This window comes from Macadamia integrifolia, chromosome 3 (genome assembly GCF_013358625.1).
Source record: "Macadamia integrifolia cultivar HAES 741 chromosome 3, SCU_Mint_v3, whole genome shotgun sequence".
NCBI lineage: Eukaryota > Viridiplantae > Streptophyta > Magnoliopsida > Proteales > Proteaceae > Macadamia > Macadamia integrifolia.
In genome coordinates, this window is record NC_056559.1 from 24,741,660 (window position 1) to 24,766,415 (window position 24,756).

Here is a 24,756-nt window from a genome sequence, read left to right on the forward strand (position 1 = left end):
GACATATAGCGACTGGTTTTTCTCTCTGTTGGACATTCCCATAGGGAGAAGAAGAAGCCGCGTGTTACAGTGCCCTGCAGCATGGATCGAGAACTTTTATAATTCTTTAATCTTGCAATGACTCAGAATAGGTGGGAAAAAATATCAGGAAGTACATATCGTGCTTTTATATAATTGTATGATATGACAGTTTGTAATAAACTTGATACGAGCCGTAAACTCGGACGTTCTAAGTTCGACTCCCACTAGGCACATCTTGGGCCACTCACACATAGTGTTCAGTGGTCTTCACTGCTTTCAGTGAAAGTTGAATGGTTCTCATTCAACCCCGACATGACCCGGTCCATGCGATTGTGGGGTCATTATGAATCCGTGACAGTGTGGCACTGATAACTGTCGTTAGCCAAAAATAAAGGCTATTGGGCAAATAGAAAATGGTCTAGATTAGGCTGTTTAGCCATGTCTCAAATTTCTTACTTGAGTCCATTCATACATTATAATATGAAAATGCATCAAATGAGATTATCGTTGTTTACATACAATAGTATGCAATGATTTCAATTTGTAAATAAGGTTTGATAGAAATGCAAAAAAAGGGGAAAAAAGAACAACCATGGCCATGTTTCTTGGACCGGTTCTGAATCCGTCCAGATGGTTTGTATCGTCGATCTCATCTCTTATGAATCCTATTACAATTTGTTGGGTTTCAATCTGATTCAAACAAGAGCCAATGGAAGCAACCATGAACCTACCAAACCGCCACTTGATCTTTTGGTTTTTTTTGGTAGGAATCAGAAAGCTTACAATCTCGTTAGTTGCATGTTGAAGTTGAACCGGTCGAACCGGATGACCAGAGTGCCTGACCCGAGTATCTTCAGTCACACTCACAAGTCCGCACCCTAAAGGGACAAAGAGTTATGAAATGAGAAGAGCCCTAAAATACCACTGGAAGTCTGGAAGTCTGGAACTCCACCGTGCGCGCTGACTATCATGGACAGCACTAGTAACGGCGTCGCCGGGGAGCTTCCGACGAACGGCAATGGCGTCACCGTCGACAAAGGTGTCGACTTTGCTAACTATTTCTGCACCTATGGGTTTCTGTATCACCAGAAGGAGATGCTATGTGATAAAGTTCGCATGGATGCTTACTACAACGCCATTTTCGAGAACAAAGAACACTTCCATGGCAAGGTAAGGTGTCGATTTCTCCTGCTTTCTTCTGTATTGAATATTTTGTAATAGTTATTCGAAACTGTTTATGTAAAGCTGAAATTTCTGTGAAGCTGTAGCTATTGTCTCAATGAGAAACGAAGGATAGAGAAGGAAATAATGGCTTGTCTAAAATCATTTATGTTCTATTGGAGACTGTATTCCACAATATAAGGCCAGACCATAGGCTGAATGCATTCAAAAGAACAATATTCTCTCTCTGTTCTTGATTTTTTTGGTTTAAAACTTTGCTTCCTTTAAAGAAACAAACAAATTTTCGTGATTCTTAGTTCGAATATTTCTACCATGGATTAGTTAGATAGTTCATTTGCATGTTCACAATGTGGAATCACTCGCATAAGTGTAATATTTATGTGAAAATGGGCACGGTAAAGGCCGTGCTTGATGTAGGAACAGGGAGTGGCATTCTTGCAATATGGTCTGCACAAGCGGGTGCAAGGAAGGTTTATGCCGTTGAAGCTACTAAGATGACAGAACATGCCCGCGAACTTGTTAAAGCCAACAACTTTCAAGATGTTATTGAAGTGATTGAAGGTTCTATGGAGGATGTAATTCTTCCAGAAAAAGGTAGGTGGTTCACTTTTTTAACCTGCATTTATCTCATAATGATAATACAGAACTACTTTCCAGTACTTGTAATCTTTGTAGTCCCCCCCCCCCCTGCCCCCCGGGATAATGATAGAATTTCTTAGCAGTACTGATCATAACTTGAGAATTTTCATGGGCAGTTGATATAATTATATCAGAGTGGATGGGATACTTTCTTCTACGTGAGTCTATGTTTGATTCTGTGATTTTTGCCCGTGATCGTTGGCTGAAGCCTGGTGGTATGATGTAAGTTGTCCATGTGTTGTTGCTTTAGATGCTTTTGCATTTTTTGTTGAACTAGTTTGCGTAACTTGAGAAGTTTTTATTGATAGAAATTATTGCTTTCTGGGTATCAAGAGTGAGCTGCCTCTTTGTGTTACTGATTTACACCTTGCATTGCCTTAGAATAAATATCCAGTTCTTGGGGATCTGTTTGGGATACGGAGCTAGAAGAATATGAATATCTAAAGATGACACCAATTTTCTCTAAAAGAAACTCCTGCCCACAATGGTAGGTTGGTTCATTTCTTTCCTGTTCCGCAAAGCAAAAGGCATGGTAGTTTATGAGCCTTGATAGATCAAACCAAAATAAAAGATTGAATAGCTTGCTTGTGTAGCCCTAAGCATTGTAGAATCTCCAAGGAAGTGTCACCACATCTAATAAAGCACCTAGAGAGTCAGTTGGTTTTCCTTACTTGTCGGCACTAATTTATATCCATATAATCTTTAACGAGCGACTTGTAAAAAATGGAAACTGGTCATTCATTGTGTGCGATGATCCATGCAGATTTACATTAAATGGAAAAAAAAATAAAATTTTGTATTCATATGGGACAGTACTCAACTTAAGCAAATGCAAAATGCGAACATTTTTCTTTCATTAAAGGATATTAATGAAGTTTTTACCAGAAAAAACATATTTAGTGAAATTTAGATAATTTTTAGACAAGCCAACGATCCTCGGGTTGTGATTTTTGAGCTCTTTAAGTCCAGTACAGACTCTCAGTATCATAAATTTAGTGAAAAGACGCTGATCATAGTCGTTTGGTTTGATCATTTGCTGATGTCAATGAACTCTTTGGGCTTTAAATTTTGTATCCATTTCTTAGTATAGCACAGTAGTTTCTCGTTTAATTAATTTCGTGAAGCATGACCTTCAGAGCTCTGGTTTTCCAGGTATCCTAGTCATGCTCGCATGTGGATGGCACCTATGAGGTCTGGATTGGGAGACCAAAAAATGGATGACTATGAGGTTGCTATGAATGACTGGCACAATTTTGTGGATGAGACTAAAACCTATTATGGTGTTGATATGAGTGTTCTGACAAAGCCTTTCGATGCTGAACAGAAGAAGTACTATCTACAGGTGAATTGTAGATCTCATTGTTTATCTGAGTTTGTGGGTAATTCTGGGGTGATCACCAGTCATCATAACTAAACATTGCTTATCCTCTAATTACTAACCATGGCTCCTGAAATGAGTAGTTTTACGTTTTTGAGTCCACACTTGTTTCTCAATCCCATAAATTGGCCTTTCTCAGTTACCTGCTAAGATTGGTATGAATGCTTTTGTGCTTCCTTCTGTCTTCTGCTTGTATGGTTGATGTAGCAGCTTTATATGCATGGATGCTTTGGTTTGCTAAATGGTCTTGTACTATTGACCTGACAATGTATTTTCCAATCATTATATGATTCAAAAAAGAGCTTTATTACTTAATGAAAAGAGAGCACAATGAAGGAAATGAATATATGAAGCCTCCTAAAGGAGAAAGGGAAACTAATGATTGTTCTGGCAATGGTTGTCCCACTTACAACTCTGCCATGGAGACTCCAGTTCCAGCCAAAGACCGAGCAATCAACTTGCCCAACCTTGGAGTCTAGATGGACAAGATGTTCAACCCAGAGAGCAGGGCCCAAACCTTGCTTCAGTAAGGATACAGTCTTAAGGGAGCTTCAGAATCACTCTACATAGGGAACCTGATTCTATCACATGTCTAAACAAACATTTATTAGTCATCAGCTTTGTCTACTTGCTTCAATGCTTGGGTGAAATACCTAAAATGTTTCACTTAGGTATTAGAAGAGAAAATCTGAGCTACACCTATGGCTTTTGTGTGCATTGTTCCTCATTCTTATTCAAATATTACCTGACCATACATGTCTATACACGGACAACTTATGAAAGGTGACCCCAAGGGGGTAGCTCAGTTGGCAAAGATCAACTCCTCAAACTAAAGAGGTCAAGAGTTCTTCTCTCCTTGGGGCCTACCTATCCAAAAAAAAAAAAAAAAAAGACCATTTTCATTATCTTGTGAGAATCTTTTTGTTGCCCCATGTTAGAGGCATACAGCTCAAATTGAGGGTAAAATTTAATGAAATGGTAGGAGATTAGCTTTGCTTTATGGAACGGGATGTTGGACATTTGAGAAACAGTACTTCCATAGAATGAGAGGAATCACCTGCAAGAACCGGTTTTAACTTCTTGACTCTGTGATTTGTGGTATTATTGTTAACAGGCTGAATTAAGAAGTCTGATTTTTGATATGGCTTGACTCTGCAATCTTGTGAAATGACTCAATTACTTGTATTTTATATAATCCTTGCTTCTTAGATTAGAGAAGTTGAAAATGTACTATGACTATAACTCTCACCCAGAGCTTTGGACTTTAATCAATTATTAAGTTGTTTGGGGTAATAGGAAAAAAGTTATTACTTGGTCGTAACTTATAGATTTTCTCCGGAAGCAGATTGATAAAATGTTCGCATTCCGAACATCTCCCATCTAGGAACAATTTCTCTGTTGTAATAAAAACATTGACAATAAGGTCAAAGAAATCCTGTTCAGGTAATCTTTAAAGCAGAACCTTATATCAGTTCTCACTTATGAAACTACTTGAAGAGTATTGTCCCTAGGTATGGAATGAAAATGCTACCTAAAATAATCACTTTGCAAAATCTCCCTCTCATCAATTTTCACTACCTATTCATCCACCCTAGTGTAACTAAAGTTACACACCATATACTCCATCATTGTTTTACTTATTTTAAAACCTTTCTTACAATTCTACATAGTGAGACACATATCCATGACTACTGATCTGTGTTATGTGATTGGGCTCTCCCTTGGTATAACCTTATAGTCCGTACATAACGATCTATCGGACCTTCTAGTTAGGAAGAAATCTATTTTGCTACAATTCGATGCTCACTTTTGAAGGTAACTAGATGCTGCTCTCTTTTGAAAGTAAGTGTTTACAATAGATAAATCATAAGCCACAACAGGCATTTCACTTTTAGCTGGGTAATGGGACATGGTGGCTAGATTGCATGGGATTTATATGGGAATGGGCCTTGGGTTAATCCATGTTGATATGTGTATATAATATATGCTTGGGAGATTGATGCAAGTCAATGGAGCTTGAAGAGGACGAAGAGCCAGCCACACCAGCCCTCATCGAGCCTGGCCTATTCAGGCAGCCAACCAAGGCCTTAGCTATTGATTCACTTTCGTGGGCCAGATTGGGGCCCACTACTATGCTAGACAGTCCATGCGTGGGGAACTTTGTAGCTTTATTTAGTATCTATTTTTGGTGTAGGTTTCTTTTCTGTAATAGTAGTTGCTACTTTTAGGACTTATTATACTTTGTTATTTAGCTACAAGTTAGATTCTATTTTGTATTTAGTTTCTAATTAAAGAGTTACCATATTGTAAGGAGATCTCCTTTCTGACGCAAGGAGGGATCCAGTTTCTGTTTATCAATAAAAGGAGGGGCTGTCTACACAATACCCCATGATTTGAGTTTTGTGTGCTGTGAATTGTGATAGACAGTTATGGTGAGAGACCATGGTCAGTGAGAGACTGACCGAGGCCATAGGTTGGAAGCCTTGGTCTTATTCTCCCCCCCCCCTTTCTTCTTTTCTACTTTCTCTTCTTCCCAGTCTCTAATTTTATACCCTGCAACTGAGTTCTGCGGAGGCTATCGAGACCATCTTTGAAGGTCTTCTAAGTGCTGCTGATTGATCCATATCCTGTGCATCAAGTTTCATCAGTAACCTTTAGATTGGAGTCAAACATACTCTGCGGCACATTATTCTGGAGATTTGTGCCACTATGGCAGTAAGTTTCAAGTGGTGATAGTACTTCACCCCCCATAATTCAGCAGTAGTTTACAGGCTATCTAATGGCTAAAACCCTCTGAGTTAATAAGTTTCTAAATCCGAGTCTTTGTTTCTAATTTTGAGTTACTCTCGTAACTGGTGATCTAACCATCAGACGTGGCTGGATTTTTTAAGAGTTTAAGGTCTCCTCCTACCCAACCGCGATGGGAAGGAGAGCTCCATCAGAGGTGGCCTTGGGGCTATACTGTTGATCTTAAGTTTCTATTTTTGGGGATACTCCGTTACTTCAGTTTCTGGTTCCCTGTTGCAACCGAGAGAGTGGGGGGGGGTATCTTACTGTGCTTGTTAACTATTGTTTTCGTCCAATTAACAGTATTTTAGCCTATGAAATGTGGGTTTCCTTGGTTATTAATTTAAGCAGCAGGTTGTCATTACAGTAACCCAACTATCGCTGTGTCATATCAGTCTTTGGACGTTCATCTATTCTGTGGTTTAATCTCAGTATCGATTCCTTACACTGTTGGCCTTATTCAGAGGCTAAAACACTGCCCTGTTACTGCTGTTAAGGAGGACTGTAGTCCAGTACATTTGATCCTAGTGTTGGGTTGGGAGTCTTAACTTTCTGTTTGGTGGACTTAGACCCATCAGAGATGCCTAATTATACCTTCCTAAATGTGTAAACTGGGTAGCAAAAAAAGGAAAAAAAGTATAAATGTGTTGCATAAGACCAACTTATCCTTGTTTTTGTTTAGGTTAAGAAAACCTTATACTTACCCACCAAACTAGTGTGGTTAAGGCAGTTAAATGGATAGTCATTGCCACCTCCAAGAAGAAACTGGATGGTTTAGGTCAATTGTCATCTCTAGTTGGGTCAAGGTCTGGCAGTCAGTTGTCACATGCAATGCTCAACCTGAACGGAACCAGTATGTCTGTGCAACTTAAGTAACCAGTGCTTTATATTTTGCTGCATTAATAAAATATTCTACGTTTGTTTATGTGATATTTTGTTTCTCATTTGCTTTCTTCTCATGTTTTGAAGAACTTGCTATTAAATTTTGTAGACATCATTGTGGAACAATCTTCATCCACAGCAAGTCATAGGGACACCTGCTATCGTCAAAGAGATAGATTGTTTAACAGCCTCAGTACATGACATTATTGATGTCAGAAGTAATTTTTCGTCATCAATCACCGAGAGAACGAGGCTCTGTGGTTTTGCTGGATGGTTTGATGTTCATTTTCGAGTATGTAGTTGACATTTCAAAGTTCCTTCATAACATTTATCAAATCATGAAATTCTGGCATTTGTTTTCAAGATAGAATTACCTAGACTTATTTTCTTCTTTTTTTTTTTTTTTTTGGTTGGTCATCAGGGAAATAAAGACAATCCAGCAAGGCGTGAGGTTGAATTGACAACTGCTCCTAGCTTAGATAATGGAACACATTGGGGCCAGCAGGTTGGGCCATTGATTACCAATACCAATTAATTATTGATACTGCAAACTATGGTCAAGTCTAATTTATCCATAAAAGTATATGTAGTACAGTCTACTAGTGACATAGCAGTATAGCACTGCACACAGCTATGGCACTTTGTTCGAAGTGCTTCTTGCTAGGATATCTTCAGTACTAGAAAAATGGCTTTAGTTTGATTATCACACACAATATGATATATCATCTATTGTTTCTGGTGGTTGGAAAACTATAGCAAACGTTAAGAGGAAAAGGTTAACAATGTTCTATACGAGGCTGTGGTCATTTAATTAGGTTTTTTCTTTCCTATTTAATGCAGCACATCTCTGATATGCTGTTCTTAGAGTTCTTATGGTCAAACTCATGGATTAGTTTACTTTCTGTTTTACTGGACTGCCTACATTATGAGTTAAGCCAATGAAGGCAACTTGACCTGACACTGGCCCTTTTAGTGGAGGAATACTGAGTTTTAACTTTACCTTCCTCCAAGATTGACTTGGATGCTAATTTATTGCTTTTCTTAGTTAGACAGTGTGGACTTTTTATTCCCTATATTGTAATTTTGTGTAGGTATTCCTTTTGCATCCTGCTGTTCGGGTTGATGAAGGGGATGATATGATTGTCTCCTTCTCAATGAATCGTTCTAAAGAAAACCATCGATTAATGGAGGTTGAACTTGGATGTGAGATGAGACAGTTGTCTGGGAAGCAGCTTCCACGCTTCGCTAGAAAGTTCTATATAGAATAAGAAAATGGCAGAAATATTTTGATTTCAGACTAAAGACAGGTATATCTTCATCTCCTATAGTCTTATGTTACTGAAAAGACCGAAAAAAAAAATGTTTCGCCCTCAGGAATGAAATGTCCTTCTGTGCATCCTTTTATTTTTAATATATTTGTTACACATTTAGGTTTGACCATATTGGTTTCTTGACTCTTAAATGATTTTTATATGATTAGCAGGCATGCATTCATCTGTCTATATATGTGTTTTCAAATCTTTTTTTTGGGAAGAGGTTGTCCATGCGTTTCCAGGTTAAGGCTGCAGTTTTCAACTGATTTTGCCTCCAAATTTTTATTTTTATTTTTTATTATTTTTTTAAAGAACTCGAGGATACAGAAATACAAGCCTATAGAACAGATGTTGTTACATAAGGTTGTTACATGAAAATTTAATGGAAATGAGAAGAGGGGTAGTGGAGTTGCAAGAATTGCATCCCAACCCATTATTCAACTAGCAACTGTATATATGGCATTCTTTGGCAGATGAGCTTTAGTTCTAGGGTATTCCTTCTGCTTATGTTCACCATACATGTCGTCGTTCCTTTTCGATTTATCGAGGTTTGTATACTTTTCTGATCGAAGCATTTGTTTGCAGGAGATAACGACTGGACCTGAAAGTATACATTGGACATGTCTCGGAGTTGAAACATTTCCACTCAAAAGGTCTTAAGCCTCCTTTCTTTGTTGTCTTTTTTGCTGTATTGGGAAAGATTGACTACCATGAGGGAATGTGTTTTATGTAATTTTGGGGCGTGATGCTCTCATCCTAACTTTATGGAAATTTTGTTTTGCATTTCACAACATCATATTGTGTTTAAGGTATATTGAATATAGCCATTTTTTCCCGGCCAATTATTGCATGATCTCGTCACTCCAGTCTTGCTGAGACGGTGTGTCAAAAACAAAACTGACCCGGTCAAACCAACCGTTCTCGAATGAACGGACGAATTGAATCAATTTTCTATCAGGCCGGCTTCGATTTTAGGTGTTATGAAACGGTTAGAAATCAGAATGTTTTGGACAGACCAAAACTGAAAAATGGATAAAAAACCGATGCAAGTCCAAAACTCAGAAAAAAAATCTTATTTACATATAGGGTAAGAGATTGCTGCCTGGTTGTGTTGTCCCTACACCAGTATGGGGGCCAACAAGAGTGTGATGAAGCATCAACATAGATGGGACTCTTGATTTAATGGGAGGTGGGGCGGTAATTTTGCAAGCTCGTGGCTGGGCGTATATACATGGTAAACTTGTAAAATAAAAAACTGAGCTTAATATCAAACTGTTAAAAGCTCCATAAGAGAAAACCAAATAAATCAAAACCAAATCAGATCGAAACCAACCTTACCAACCTTTTCTTATTGGTGTGGGTTCAGTTTGGCCTAATGTAGCCCTGATACCGGTTGAGAGTCTTGAGGCTGACCTGAACTGGGCCGAACCAGTTACTTGACACCCCCAACTAGGATTACGCATATGCTGGTTTGATGTTCCTGCTCATACCCCACCCTGGTAGATGCCTCACTAAGGCTATGTTTGGTAGCCAAGAGAAGAAAAGAAAAGAAAAAAGAATCTAGAATAGAAAAGAAATAAAATGGTGAGAAAATAAAAAGAGTATGTATGTTTGGTTACCAAGAGAAGAAAAGAAAAGAAAAGAAAAAAATTCAAAAATTTTTGAATTTTAGGAGAGAGAGATAGACACATAGGAAATCATTATATAATCATTCTTTTTTTGTCTCATTATGTTTTCATATTTTCTCATGTTTTCTTGTGTTTTTTACAAGATTTTTTTTTTTGGGACAAAAGAAAATTCACAATGCCCAAGAGGAATTTTGAATTTTAAAAGGTGAATCTTCTCTTGGGTAAAAACATACCAGGTGCAAAGAGAAATTTTTCACCCAAGAAAAAAAGTACAAAAATTGTACTTTTTTCTTTCTTCTCTTGGTTGCCAAATATGGCCTAAGTGTTTCAAGAACATATGTTTTTGGGGAAAGTTTTTTTTTCTTCGACAATGAAGTAAAAGTACGGCCATGGTTGTCAATGTCTGCCCCATATTTATGAATGATTGATAATACCTTACATTGTTCCGCTATTCAATATGGAGACGGTTTGAACCCTTGGGTTAGGGTTTGTGGGTGTGGGAAAACTCATCCTTTGCTTTTCAACACAAAACAAGAGTTAAAACTAAAACCATACATGATGGAAGATAATTCGGTCAGACTTGCACTTGCAACCAATGTTACCAAGTAACAACATCTAGTTGCAAAGGAAATAAAGGCAAATGAAGTGAATTTTTTAACAATTATCTAACATGATGGTCACTAAAACAAAAGTTTTATTACACCAGTGAGGGAGGAAGAATCCCCTCACCACTGGTAATGTATCCCATCACAAACTTCCGCCCTCTACTGTTTGCAGTCGAAAGTACCCCTATCCTTGGGCAACCGATGGCACCAATGCCCATGCCCATGCCAAACTCAGTCCTCTCTTTAATGCCTTGCCAAACTCAGTCCTCTCTTTAATGCCTTAATGATGTTCCAACAAATAGAACCAAGGTTATTTCATGAAAATTAATTAGAAAATGACAGTTTTTCTGAGGAAGCTTGTTTAGATGCATGGTCTCAGGTTTAATTTCCCATCTGTGTATTTGCGATTTAAATAGAAACTGTGATGGTGGATTACTGCACTAGTCTCTTTGAAGATTAGTTGAGGTGCGCGTGAGCTGATAACAAAAAAAAAGAAAAAGAAAAGAGTATCGACTGATACGCCGATACAATATCCGATACTTTTAAAAGTTAGAACCATGCTCCAGCCCGGCCCCCCCAAAATACTGGATTTAGGTCGACCGGTCAGATCGTTCGTTCGAAGTCTTTCTTAAGAACCCGTTATTGACGGGAAATAGATAGCAGAAGCTCCCGCCTAAACGAACCCAAAATCTGAAGCAGGGCAGACTGATTGAGAGTCTCAGAGAGTTCCGTTCCTTGAAAAACAATGGAGGAAGGTTCCCGCAAAAGCAGCGATGGCCTCTATAGAGTTCTCGAGTTCTATAGCGGCATTGGAGGCATGGTAACCCATCCTCTCCACCAGAGACTAACCCTAATTTTCTTCTGCTCTCGTTTATATAGTTATTTTGATTTTGTTTATTATTTTTAATTAAATAGAGGTACTCAATCATGCGAGCTGGGATGTCTGCAACCATGGTCGAAGCATTTGACATTAATGACAAAGCGAACGATGTCTATGAACACAATTTTGGCCATCGTCCTTACCAGGTTTTGTTTCTGTACTTCCTCTATCTCTCTCCGTCTTTTTGTTGGTTGGTGCTTTAACTACTTATGCGCTTCAGTTTCTCCTATTTGGAATAAAATTCTGTGAGTCGTAGTGTTATTAAATAAATGACAATGAAAAGAACCAAAACTCATCTGTAACACTAGCCAAAATATCAATCCAAATATCAATCCAAATATCAATCCAACGCCTTGGTAGGAAACTTTCAAACGACGAACTTGGTGATACTGAAATTTATACTCTTCTTGTCAATTGCACATGTGGGCTGAGTCACGTCACGTCACTTGACATCGGGGACAAATGCTAAATGCTCATCAAGATAAAACAGCCTTTGGCTTTGCCAGGTAGTAGTAGTGCACCTATTGTGCCCTTTCGAGTTCTACAAAATTGTGCTTAGACTTGAAACAAACCGTCAAATGAAATTGGTAAAACAAAGTTCTTAAAGAATAACATTTTAGTGTTTTCTTGAATACACACTCACTTACAGAGAGTAAAAGAAGGGAGCAGGACACAGAGACTATAATTCTAAAGTGTCAAGAACATCCTTTATTTATAGTGGATTGGTACCTCTTGGAAACACCTGTCTAAAATGGTACAAGAGATGTGTCTCTCGGAGAGAAGGCACAAAAAATAGCTGTTACTGATGTCTGATACATTCTGGATGACAAGCAATGCAAAGTCACCGACATTGGCAATGCATCATATGGCACTAGACCGAAGTTGGTGAAACCTCATTACACTTGGGGCAGAGTTCATTAACATACTTTGGCTGACGTTCAACAAACGAAAACCAACTTCAGGAGAAAAATGTCTGACGTTGGGAAAACCTTGTCCAACTGTGGTAAAAGTTTTTATGAAACCAAGTTTGGCCGCCAACGAAAAGACTCCTCACACCATGGTATAAGGTATCGGTATAAGTATTGGATCGGCTAGTCTGTATTAACCGTGAGTACCTATTCGTATCATTGGTATTTGCATAAAAGGTGGCGTTTTATGAATTTCGACCGATTAGTATCAGTATCGGCAGTGACTGATGTGAACTAAAACCCCGCCACACACAGACATTAGCGCCTCACCTTGACCCAGCTCGGCTCGGCACGCACACGCATGTGTGAAAATAAACTCTACCCCCTAAGAGACAAGAGAGGACGATTGATTGTATCCAGTCGTAGATTCCCTCGTCTCCTGTCAACTACTCGCCTTCGAAACAGAACTTTCTGAAATCAAAGCCTTGACCCTGTGACCTAATTGCAGTGAAGTAGTGCAATTAGGACTTTTGAAGAGAAGGGTGAAAAGGTTAGTTTACCCTACACAAAGGGTAATGTGGGGATTTTGAAACTATGCCCTGTTGACTTCACCACTTAACTGTGTAAATCTAATGGAGTGGGTGTAGATGTAGTTTTCCATCAACATGGGGAAGGTCCTAGTAATATTTGACATCTTTGTGAGTGCTATGGATGTTGGGCATAGCACAAAGGTGGTCTGTGTAATTTTCCCTATTCTTTAAGAAAGGGATTCAATTTAATTAGTTGCATGGTAGTATGCTTATTGAGAATTTGACCCCCATCTAGGATAAATGTTTTTGACTCCATGTAATTCAACTCCAAAGTGAATCCATTGTCCATATAATTACTCCTTGTAATTTTATTTTTTGTACTCTATATGGGTGCTTAATTATGAAGTAGTAACTTTCAGTCACATGGTGAATTTAGGGTAATATTCAAAATCTGACGGCCGCTGACCTAGACAGATATGAGGCGGATGTATGGCTACTCTGTCCTCCATGCCAACCATACACACGGCAAGGTTTGTCCTTAGATCCTATTTTTCCTTCCTTCTTTTCCTTCTCTTTTTCCTGTTACTATTTTACTCCTTGGTTCTTGATATCTTGTAGGTGATTTATACTGAAATGTTAAAATGCTGTATTCAGGTCTCCAAAAGGACTCTGGTGATGCTCGTGCATCTTCTTTTCTCAGGATTCTTGAACTTATGCAACACATGTTGCAGCCTCCTCTGATGTTTTTTGTGGAGAATGTTGTAGGGTTTGAGGTACATATGGGAAAAACTTGCCTTCTAGTGATTGGATTCTATTTTTTTCCTTTTATATTTTTAAATTTTCTTAATTTGGAGAATATTTTTGAGTTTATGTGTTACATTTTTATTTCTTTTATTTTTCCTTTTTTGTTACAGATATCTGATACACATAAGCAGATGATTGAGATTTTGGTGAAAACAGGTTTTGTTGCACAAGAGTTCATTTTGAATCCTTTACAATTTGGTGTGCCATATTCTAGACCTCGGTATTTTTGCCTGGTAAATTTACCTCCCTTTGTTACTTTTTCAATGTAAACACACTAGCAGTATCTTTCCTGGAGGAAATATAAGGAAAAAAAAAATTGGGAAACTCAAAAGAGTTTAGCTTTCCCATTAGGTCTTTCAGCTGGGATATTCTTGGAAAGATGACAATAGAATATATAACATAGAAGAAAGGGAATGATGAGGAAAGATACAATAGAAACAAAAGGAGAGCCACAATTCTTCTCTGGGTGATTTGATAAGTAAGTTCACTGATGCAGGAGCACTTTGAGGTAGATAAGTCACTTAATGAGCTTATTTTATTGCAATAAGCCATGGGTTTTCTTTGTAATGAGCCACTTTAATGGGCCTAAAATATGGGTAGAAAGTAGGAAAATGAGATTTAATTCATTAGCTTAGTTAGAGTCCTATTTTGAGTTTATTTCTTTGTTATTTCAGTTTTTTAGTCAGTTTAGGTTTCTCTATTAGTGAATGACTAGTTAGTTACTTACTCCATGTTGGAGTTCTAGTCTAGTCCTATTTGGAGTCCAACCCCTATTATATAATGTCTAGTCCTACTTGGATTGTAACTCCTAGTTAGGTTATGATTGCTAGTCCGCCCTCTTTATATAGAGGAGTTAATGTAATTTAATTTCTCAGATTTGAAGAATGATGAATTGAGTTAATGTTTGAGAGCCTTGGGGCTGTGTGTGATTCTCCTCCCTTTATGCGATTTCTCCTTCCCTGGTTGGATTTGTGCAATGTCTAATTGTGTGATCCCTTCCTTCTCTGTCTATTCTAGTTCTTCCCTAAGGCCCCTCCATCACACTTCCTTGGATTGGGCTGAGCCTGTTTGAGAACTCCGATCAAAAACTGGGTCCCATTGAATTTTTTGGTCTTGTAGGATATGTAGGATCTTATTTATTTTTATTGGCATATTTGTGTTATTTTTTATTTGGGTAGGTTACGTAGGAGATTAGATTTATTTTCTAGTTTCCTTATAGTTAGTATCCTAGTTAAATAAGTTTCCTTTGTTAGTTGGGATTTCTTCTTTATATAGCTTGTATCTAGGATGGATTTCAGATTTGAGAATGAATTGAATAGTTGAGTTTTGTGAGTGCCTGCATGGCATGGCAGCCGGTGGCTGGTGTGAGATCTCCCCTCTCCTCTCTTCTTCCTCCCTATTTCTCTTCTTTTCACGATACTGTTCTGCCCCTAACTGCTCCAGCAGTAACCTTTGCTGGCCATCAAACTCTATTCCCTCTCGTTCTCTGTTAATGTGGCCCTCCCTTAGGCAACAAAACCCTTTGAAGTTTGAACCTCAACCCTTAAACACTGCCATATTGTGAGAACCAAGGGTTGCAACCAAGCTGGATTTAAGTTTACCGCCAGGTAATTTTAGAGATCCTTGGGCAGATGTTTGATTCAATATTAGGCTGGTTATTGCTTGGATTTGATAGCTTGTTGGTCTGTGATCTTCCAACAAAATTTCAGACTCAGGAATCCATACGGGTGGGTTAATCCCCTTGAAACCAAATCGGTTTGCTGCTGGATTGAAGTTCGATCATGGTTGATAGGTAGAAGATGTTCTTTAATTGAAACCCAAGTTGCCATTATTTACAAGTTTGCCCTTGTTTCTTAAGTGGCATTAGGTTTCTTTCTTCTTTTATTCTACATTCCAGATATACCCCTCCATATTAGTAGTTCCTTCCAATTGTGCCCTTAATTCTATTCCTCTTTACTTTATTGATTCTGAATTTCAATGTAATTACGAAATTGCCATCGACCCTATTATTTGACCTGTTAGTACTTGGGTTGTTTCCTAATATTCTTCTGTCTGTGAGCTCCTACTTGGCAAGTAGTCAGCTAACTTTGAAGACCTTGGCATTCAATGGCTGAGTCTGATCAAGTTGCATTAATGTCATAGTTTTCAGTTGTTACTGTGTTCGTTTAGACAAGTGAAAGATCAATCAAATTTTGTCAGATATTTCATATCACGTATCTCTAATTTCATTTATCTATAATCTTCTGATCAACATGACACCACACTCACTTTTTCATCTCTGAGTAGAGTTTGTTATGCTAAAATATTGTTTTAATCCAGCATCATTTGAACCTTCTGAAAGTATTCCAGAAGAGATGTTTTTCTGTTCTGGAATTTACGCAGCCAGTCTTTTCTTTTAGCCTAGTGGACTAGATGTATCCTTAGGCAGTACCTGCGGGTATGTGTGTGGTTGAAGGGCCATCAATGTGGTGCTTCAGAGAGTAGCTGGGGTTGAAATCAAGGAAAGTTTTTGAAGATGTGTTCATTGATTTATGGCTTTAGGGTTTGATTGAGACAACTGCATGGATAATTGTGTCAAAAGTAGGGTTTGATGTATACAGATCAGATGACCTGGATGATCTCAACTTGTGTTTTGAAACCTTGGTTTTGCAGCCCATAGTAGATGGCACTTGCATATTTCTGGCCACTTGCACTTCGCTTTCAAAGAATAAATATTATCCTTCCTGGATTAGTGAGATTACAAACCCATAGGCCTCTCTTTGTTGATCTTCTTATGAGGGGTGAATTTCTTACCCTTGGATGAAGAAGACTTTGAATCATCATACGTAAATGTTCCTGCATCAATTTTTACATGATTAAGGATCTCTGCTTCTTAGCTAGTCTCAGAAATGTGGTGTAAAACCTCAACTTCAGAACCAGCTGTCAGGATTGAAGATAGTCCAGTTTGACTTTGCTTAGTTGTTGCCAAAATTTTCTTGAGGTTTAATGGAGGGGTGGAGGAATAGTCTTGGACAATTGGCTTTTGCTTGTTGTCCTATATTAGAAGAAGTGGTTGATGGGGACTTCCCCCTACATCAGTGGTTATGGCATGTTAACATATAATGGTAAATTTCACTGTAACTGGGGGGCCATAAGTAATTACTTATCAGCTTATTTTTTGTTTCCATTACTTTATTATACTTTCTATGTGCTTTCTTTGTTGTTGTTGTTGTTGTTGTTTTTTTTTTTTTTTTTTGGTCTACCAAATAAAATGGATAAAGTGGTTCTATGTTTCTGATATCTGTACTTCATCAACATAACGTTTAATCTTGATCGAAAACAGGCAAAGAGGAAACCTTTATCTTTTCAAAATCCACGCTTCAATAACCAGCTCCTTTGGAGTCCTACCCCCATATTGGGGTCTGATGATGGATTGATGGATGAAAATGTGGTCCAATCCTGTGAACCAATAGAGAACTTTCTTGAAGTCGAGCCTTCTAGCAATCAGTCAGAGAGTGCGGATTTGGACTTGTTTCACACATCTAGAGTTCCTGGAATGGTATGCACAACACTGGAAACAAAGGTTGAAGAAAATGGTTGTGGCACTGGTTCCTTGAGCCAATACATTGTTCCATTAGGATTGATTGAAAGGTGGGGTAGCGCCATGGGTATCCTTCTAATTAATCTCTCTCTCTCTCTCTCCCCCCCCCCCCTTCTCTCCTCTCTAGAAATGAATTCCTTGAAAGTGTTGCAGATATTGTGTATCCTGATTCCAAGCGTTGCTGCTGCTTTACAAAAAGCTACTACAGATATGTGAAGGGTACTGGCTCCCTTTTGGCCACTGTCCAAGTAGGATTCTTTGTCTGAAATGCCCATATTTTGTTTCATATTTATGCAAAGTGTTTTGCAGTATCTGTCCTGAAGGAAAATAGGTGCCTTATTTTTGCTTGAATAGAAGTTCTGCATACAAGGAAAAACTTTTTACGGTTTTATACCGTGAAGAAAGTCTGTCAAGGCCAAAAGAAATTTCTTTTATATAGTATATGCTTTCTGATGTAAATATTTCCATTGCTTAACAAAAGAATAGTATAAGTGGCAAATTTTTAATTTGAAGAGATCTGGGGTTCCTATTTGATCGTATATAAAGTTGTGCTTTGACTGCTTTGCTGTGAATGGCTAACACTTGCAGGAGGTGGCATTCACCAACTTGTTTTAGAAATCATATATTTTTCTCCCTAGATCATTTCCCAATTTCTTTGACCGTTCTAAAGAATGTATCCTTTGGTGCACTTATTTTCTGTTGTTTTTTACCCTCTATTGGTTGACAAATGGCTTGTGGTCATGATTGAGATCGGTTTTGAAACCAGGTCTGTTGTATCCTGTTACAGGATTTACTAACGTAGCATGCTTGTGTTTTTGATGCATTGAATGTTACTGTCATTAGATGAGGTACATATTGGAGTTGGTATTGCCCTACAGGATGGGTATATAATGCGGGTTTTTCATATGGTCTATGGAATAGATGTCTGACATTCTTTCGTATGGTTCCTAGTTGTGAGTGCTCATTTATTAAAGCTATCACGATGTTTCTCGTTTTGGTATTTTTAAATTTGAACTACTTGTGACAAACACACAGCCAAAGAAGAAGGGAAAGTTCACTCCATTGAAGGATCAGGGACTCAGATACTTCACACCAAGGGAGGTAAATGCTTTTCACATTTATCTCCTGTCTATGCTACTGTCTTCTTTAAGTTGTAGTGATCCAGATCTGAAAATCATAATCTGATATTCTATATTATTCAGGTTGCTAATCTGCATTCGTTCCCAGAGATTTTCCAATTTCCACAGCACATAGGTCTTAAACAACGGTACGTTACGTGCTCTTAGATGTTCTTTTATGTTTTATTGCTTTATATCATATGAGAGGTTTATGGGATCATGTTGGGGAAAACACCTTTAGTTTATTAACTCTTCTTCCCGTTCCTTCCGACTTTGCTACTCTTATGCAAACCTGATAATTCTCTTCCCAATAATGCTTTCCTCCTTTACCTTAAAACATGAAATTTTTTTGTTTAAAAATAAAAAATAGAAACAAAACTGAAAAGAAATAAATCTTCTAACGACTGTCCACTCCTTGTAGCTTGATGTCCAAGTCATCAAAATAGTATAAGTAAATAGAAACTTCTGAAATAGAAACTAATATATAATATCCTAACAAGTACCAACTATTAGCATCATCCCACCCAAGCCAGCTGTTGATATTGGGCCCACAGTATTGTTCAAGTGAACAGTACCTGCAGGAATTGCAACTGCATGAACACTGTTTTGGTCCTGTTTTTCTTTGCTTTGATCTACTTCAACTCTCTCCCACTTAAAAGAAACTCGACCTCGAGTTCTATAAAATTTAGGGATGAGCTTTGTGTGGTGCATGTCTAGTTTCAGCCCAAAACAGTCCGGCAGCTCACAGGTGTTTGGAATGTAATGTCCAAGGTGTGGCTCTTTTTCTTTGGGATCACGAAGTCTATATGATCGACTCAAATATCAATGGGTACTTGACTACCACATCCACTTAGTCTTTTTCCATTGTCATTGACCTCCACACCTTTAATCTCGAGCCCCTTAGGATCTTCTTTTTGGCTGTCCAAAATCATCACAATTGTTGTAGCTTCAAGTTCCTTGATCTGGACCTCATTGCCCATCGTTGCAACCTTGAGCTTTTGAATTCTTTTATATGAGTCTCGGTAATAGGAACATTAAGGACTAGCTCTTCCTCGATGACAAAAATTGCTGGAACTTCTTCAACATAAACCTCAATTTCAGGTTCTAGTTCTCTGATTGGACATTTCTTCTCTTGTTGCCCTTCCATCTTCAAAACATCAATGGTAGTCACGGGCCCACAGTAGCATCCCTTGGAGGTGGAGGGTAGAGGGGCCAAATTTGGATTTAAAATTTTGCTCAAGAACAAATCATGTAGTCTAATAAATGCTTCAAGTTCTCTTCAACTGTAAAGGTCTTTTGGTTCTCATCTTGTCTAAGAGAGGGCTTTCTTTGGATATGTTCTGGTAAGTACTTGTTCTTCAATTCGTGCTTCATCTCTTCCTAAGTCCTAGGTTCATGTCTTCGAACTCTGAATCTAGCTTCATAGAATTGCCACCAATCTCTAGCATTACCAATCAATTGGAAGTAAACAAACCTAAGCTTTTGCTCCTTCTTTGGGTTGTACTAGTCAAAATATTCCTCTAGAGAATCTAACTTACCAAGGAATAGGTATGGATCCCTCTTTCCAACTAAGTAATGAACTTCTGGCTTCATCTTCCTTGAAGTTGTATCATCCCTAATGTAGAGCTAGGACACGAAGGACCTAACCTCAGACAAGATCTTGTTCAGCAGTAGATTTACTCCTTTGAATAATCTTTAGATCGATTGAAAAGTAAAATAGAAAATTAGAGAATGGCCTCTCATTGTATTTTGACTCTCTCAGTCACAGCTTCCCCCAGGATAATGGGGATGCACAAAGCAAACTTTCTTTCCCTTCAAATCGTTGTCCAGACCTCTAAGGGTCAATTATATTATATAGGCCCAAGTATAAAGCCTAAAAAAAGTAAAGTATGAAACTAGAAACTCTTAAGCAAGTAACTTTTCTTGTCCTAGTTTAATTAACCAATAAGGAAAGACAATATACTGTTTTACAAAAAAAGGCAACAAAATTAAAAGTAAATAAATATTCTAACAACTGTCCACTCCTTGTAGCTTGCTGTCCAAGACATCAAAACAGTATAAGAAAATATAAAATAATATATAATATGCTAACAACTATTAGCAGCATCCCATCCAAGCCAGCTGTTGATATTGGGCCCACAATACTGTTCTCGTGAACATTACCCACGTGAACAGTAACCGCATGAACAGTGTTTTTGTCCTGTTATTCTTTGTGTTTTGATCTACATCATATATCGGGAGGCAGGCGCTAATTTCAAGAAGAACTGAAGAATATTCTCTCCAGATTTAGGGGGAGGTTGCTGCCTTTGAGTGGAAAGGGATATTAGAAGATTTGGTGATCCTTTACGGCTATGACATAGGCCCCACCTGGACAGCTGGATTAGAGATGCGATGATCTTAGTTGTATTTCTTATCTAGTCCTTGTTTGGGGAATTCATTTATTAATAATTTAAGGGGCTTTATTCACATACTCAACAAATTGATTTTGATCAAGAAAATAGTTGGTTTATTCCAATGGCTGTGAGAGACAGTATAGGTGAGAGTCTCGAACCAACCCTATCCTATCCTTCTTTCTATTGATTTCTGTGAGAGATTACTTCCTGAGAAATTCTGCTGGAGTTTGTCATTTGAAGACCCCTAAATTAGCCCTGCGATTCTGTTTCCTTGCAACTGTTTTGCTGAAACCCTCAGTCATCGATCTCACTAGTCTTGCATCGGTCGCTACCAAAATTTTGGGATTCAAACCCCCATCCAAAGGGGACTGCTTGATGATGATTTGAAGCTGAACCAAAATCTGGGTTTGTCTATTTTCTTTGATCACTCCTCCTGAAATGTACGCCAAGAACTTGCTTGATCTGAAATTTATTGGGTTGTGTATGAGATCCTGCCTGGGGTTAGGTCCCTTGTGTCCTAGCCTTACATTACTAGATTCGGCTTTGATACTAATTGGTGGTTCACTCTATTACGTTGTTACTGCTGTTGCTTCTTTCATATTTTCCCCTCCTTTTTCTTTGTTAATTGATTCCTTTTTTTCTTCTTCTTATTTCTTCTTCCCCCGGGCGCCCACTTAATTTTTTTCCCTCCTTCCTTCTCTGTTAAATGTTAATTGATTATTTTTTCTGAATTCTGAAATGTGTCTAGTTCTACCTCCTTTCAAGTTCGCACTCCGCAGTGCATTAGGACGTAGGTATGACCATATGAGTGGTCATAGACTCACAGGAAGTCCAGGGGGAAAGGAGGATCTGCAGCTATTAGGCAAGCAAAGAGAACCTTAACATGCTCTTTGCTTGCCTAATAGCTGCCCTGACCCTCTCTATCCACTGGATTTCCAGTGAGTCAGTGACCACTTGTACCTAAGTCCTAATGCACTAAGTCCTAATGCACTCTACAGAGTACAGACATGAAAGGAGGTAGACACCAACACATTTCAGAATTCAGAGAAAATAATCAATTAAAAGTTAACAGAGAAAAAAGAAGCAGTAGACGGTAACAAAGAAGTGAAGAAATTAAGGGGGTTGGGTAGAAGAGGAAATAAGAAGGAGAATATTAAAAAGAAATAAAAAAATGGAGTTGATTAACAGAGAAGAAAGAGGGGAAAAAGTGCAAGTAGCTACAAAGTGAGGAAATTGAGGGGAGACACCACAACAAGGAGAAAAAAGAAGAAGAAAATCAAATCCTTACCAAGCCAGAGTCGCAGTAGCGGGAGAAGCCTTGCCGGGCAAGACCGGAAGAGAGGTTTGAGTTGTTTTTTTATTTTTTTTCCAATTGGCCCTGATTCCAAGTAGCAGGGTGTACTCTAATATGTACATCTGCAAATGACGAAAAAAGAAATAGAATAAAAAAATTTACATAAAAGTTAAAATACACACACACACACAGTAGTCGACATCCTAGATCACAAGGCGTTGACTTGGACACCTAGGCAATGCCGAGGTGACCAAGGAGGTCGCCTTTCATGAGTCAAGTGAGGCGCCCCATCGCTTAGCACTCCCATTAGCACCTGGATGCTAAGGCTCCACCTTGACAACCATGACTATTACATTAAAATAATAAGAAATTAACTGGTTAAAGTAAAACTGCCCCATGATTTGGACTCTTAAGGTTTCCTGACTGAAATCTGAAACTGGCGAGATTCATTGTATCTAGACACTTAGTGGTCCAATTGATGGGGACCAGATTTTGGTCCAGTTTCTGCTCCAATAATGACCTAACCACTGACCGTGGTTTGCTGCCACATCATATATTGTCTTATAATATTGGGCTTAGATTGATAAACATACTCATTTTATGTGAGACTTGAGATTTTAGTAGGATTTGGATCACCTAAAACAAAAAGATTGCCATAAAATCTAGGCTTTATTTTTGAGTCAATAAATAAAGCCTTGGTGACCTGAGTGGATTGGTGACTGTTGACATGACTGCTTACGTGTTAAACAGTAGATATTGCTCTGAATAGAGTGGATTTTTTAAACAGAAGTTGTGTAGCCAACCCTGAATGTCTGGGATAAGGCCTATTTAAGTATTTCTGACTTTTTCTTAGTGGATTAGTGTAGTGACTCAAAATTAACTCATTCTTGCAGATATGCTTTGTTGGGAAACAGTCTTAGTGTAGCAGTGGTTGCACCCTTGCTTCGTTATCTATTTGTTGAGCCATTATGATCTTGATGATGTCAGCTCGAAGCTTACTGCAGGTGACATCAAAATTGTGAAATCAATAAATTTTGACCAACACAAATTGATGCTTGATCCCAAAATTTTCTCACTCGGTGATTCAGTATAGTGTTCTGGGGATTCCTACACATTTTTGGGTGGGTGTAACTATGTGACTCTGTGAAAGCTCTCAAAAAAGGTCAGATTAAAGACAGGACAACAGCAATGCTGGATGTGTGCATCTTCCCATACCTAGTTTCACCCTGAAGATTTTTTCAGTTCTTAAACTGCGAGGTGGATAGCCTTACAACTGTATCGGGCATTGTAGTATTTTCCAAGTTATAGTGTGTTTCTGTCAGGGAATTTTTTTTTTTTGGCCTCTTCAATATCACTTGATGTGTAATATAAGTCTGAAAGTATTAATCTACATTGGTGATACTGATATCAGGTTTTTGTATCTTTTGTTGCAATATGATGCCTTTGTTATCTATCATAAGAAGAAGAATATTCATGGGCAGGGTTTTTATTTATATAATTATTTTTTAATAGGTGGGCCCCAACGAGGTTTACTCATTACCTCTTTGAGCTGGCCATTCTAGACCCAACCTGAGGGCTTCCTGGAGCTCCTTTTGCTTCTTCCTGTGCATGGTAAGATGTTCTGAACACCATTGGGGATATATGAGAGCAAACCTTCTCCCCATGGTTCAGTAACATCTTTTTGTCGAAGTTAAACCTATTTAATAATTGGTATATGTTGAGGATGCCAGTATCTTGATAGGTGCTTGGTTAAGGTTGTGGTGTGAATTTAACCTTGACTAGTTTTCAAGCTGAAGAAGGGGGCCTACCTTAGAATTAGCTTGATTGTATGGCTCGGCTGCTTTCTTCCTCCTATCGGTATCTTATTGGCTATCGGTATCCCATACATATGCTAGTACCTAGTACCGATACAATATTGATACTAATATGGTGAATTGGTCCATAATGAGGAGTAAATGATCTAAAGTATTTTTTTAGCATAATTGTCATGGCACCTAGGCAAACCAAGGTGGTCGGGAGATGAAAAATTTAAGACAACACAAGCAAGACCCTTTAGTTGTCTAGGAAAGAGTTGAGGAAGAAAAATTTATGGTGGTGGGTTGGGTAAGGGATGCCTTGCCAACTATGTTTTTTAGAAGGTAATTTACAACGTCACTCCCTAGAGAATGCCATTATTATAAGAATACCCTTTCTATTTTATTAAATTAGACTCAGACCCCTTAGTGTCAGTCACCATTAGAGAATATACCTTATATGCTGATGTCAACTATTATATTTTGTTTTAAATATCAAAATGCCCTTACTAAATGTGAAGTAACGAAAATACCCATGTAACAAGTCTCATCCCAAATCGACCAAATCGAGACCTAATTTACATTTCTCCCAAATTTATCACCGGCAATCGTTCAAAGCACCGAAGATCACGGCAGCGGTGGCATCGGTGACGGATGGCGACAACCAGCTGGGAATCTCAACCATAACCCCCTGCGTTTCTTCTCTGTAGGTGAAACCCCTCGTCATCCTCTCATTCCCAGTCTTCGTCGTGGTCGGAATCATAGAAGAAGAGCAAGATTCAATCGCACCGGGAAGTTTTGCTGTCTCCGATGATGCAAGATTTGTTAACACTGGCAAGTTCTCTGTCACCGACGATGAAATATTTTATAATGTCGTCAAGTTCACCAATACTGATAATGTAGGATTTAACAACATCGGCAAGTTTCCAAGCTCCAGTGAACGTGAGTTTAAGATTTAGAAAGCACAGGAAACACCATGCTCATCGCAGGCACAAGAAACGGCAGGGGAAGAAAGTAAGGA

The 24,756-nt window shown here is 38.4% G+C and overlaps 2 protein-coding genes across 2 annotated transcripts; both read left to right on the top strand.

Annotated features, from left to right (window-relative positions):
* The first annotated feature begins 916 nt into the window (after nt 1–916).
* LOC122072780 (protein arginine N-methyltransferase PRMT10) lies at nt 917–9,044 on the top strand. Its single transcript, XM_042637183.1, has 8 exons — nt 917–1,191; nt 1,605–1,797; nt 1,959–2,064; nt 2,995–3,184; nt 6,999–7,181; nt 7,311–7,394; nt 7,981–8,196; nt 8,788–9,044. Exons 1-7 carry the CDS (start codon nt 991–993, stop codon nt 8,155–8,157), a joined length of 1,134 nt encoding a protein of 377 aa, XP_042493117.1. The 5' UTR covers nt 917–990; the 3' UTR covers nt 8,158–8,196; nt 8,788–9,044.
* Nucleotides 9,045–11,050: 2,006 nt separating this feature from the next.
* LOC122073883 (tRNA (cytosine(38)-C(5))-methyltransferase 2) lies at nt 11,051–23,422 on the top strand. The gene is made up of 10 exons (XM_042638564.1): nt 11,051–11,255; nt 11,351–11,461; nt 13,190–13,283; nt 13,408–13,526; nt 13,668–13,790; nt 16,880–17,204; nt 17,291–17,385; nt 18,173–18,238; nt 18,340–18,404; nt 22,836–23,422. The coding sequence occupies exons 1-10, from the start codon at nt 11,181–11,183 to the stop codon at nt 22,912–22,914; spliced, it is 1,152 nt and encodes a 383-aa protein (XP_042494498.1). The 5' UTR covers nt 11,051–11,180; the 3' UTR covers nt 22,915–23,422.
* Nucleotides 23,423–24,756: the final 1,334 nt, after the last annotated feature.

What these genes read in the sequence shown, in the direction of transcription:
- LOC122072780 (XM_042637183.1), top strand. Translation starts at nt 991, where the DNA reads ATGGACAGCACTAGTAACGGCGTCGCCGGGGAGCTTCCGACGAACGGC. An exon ending in CTGAAGCCTGGTGGTATGAT is followed by an intron (nt 2,065 to 2,994) that starts GTAAGTTGTCCA and finishes CTGGTTTTCCAG; the next exon opens with GTATCCTAGTCATGCTCGCA. An exon ending in AGAAGAAGTACTATCTACAG is followed by an intron (nt 3,185 to 6,998) that starts GTGAATTGTAGA and finishes TAAATTTTGTAG; the next exon opens with ACATCATTGTGGAACAATCT.
- LOC122073883 (XM_042638564.1), top strand. Translation starts at nt 11,181, where the DNA reads ATGGAGGAAGGTTCCCGCAAAAGCAGCGATGGCCTCTATAGAGTTCTC. An exon ending in TTGGCCATCGTCCTTACCAG is followed by an intron (nt 11,462 to 13,189) that starts GTTTTGTTTCTG and finishes TGGTGAATTTAG; the next exon opens with GGTAATATTCAAAATCTGAC. An exon ending in GACCTCGGTATTTTTGCCTG is followed by an intron (nt 13,791 to 16,879) that starts GTAAATTTACCT and finishes GATCGAAAACAG; the next exon opens with GCAAAGAGGAAACCTTTATC.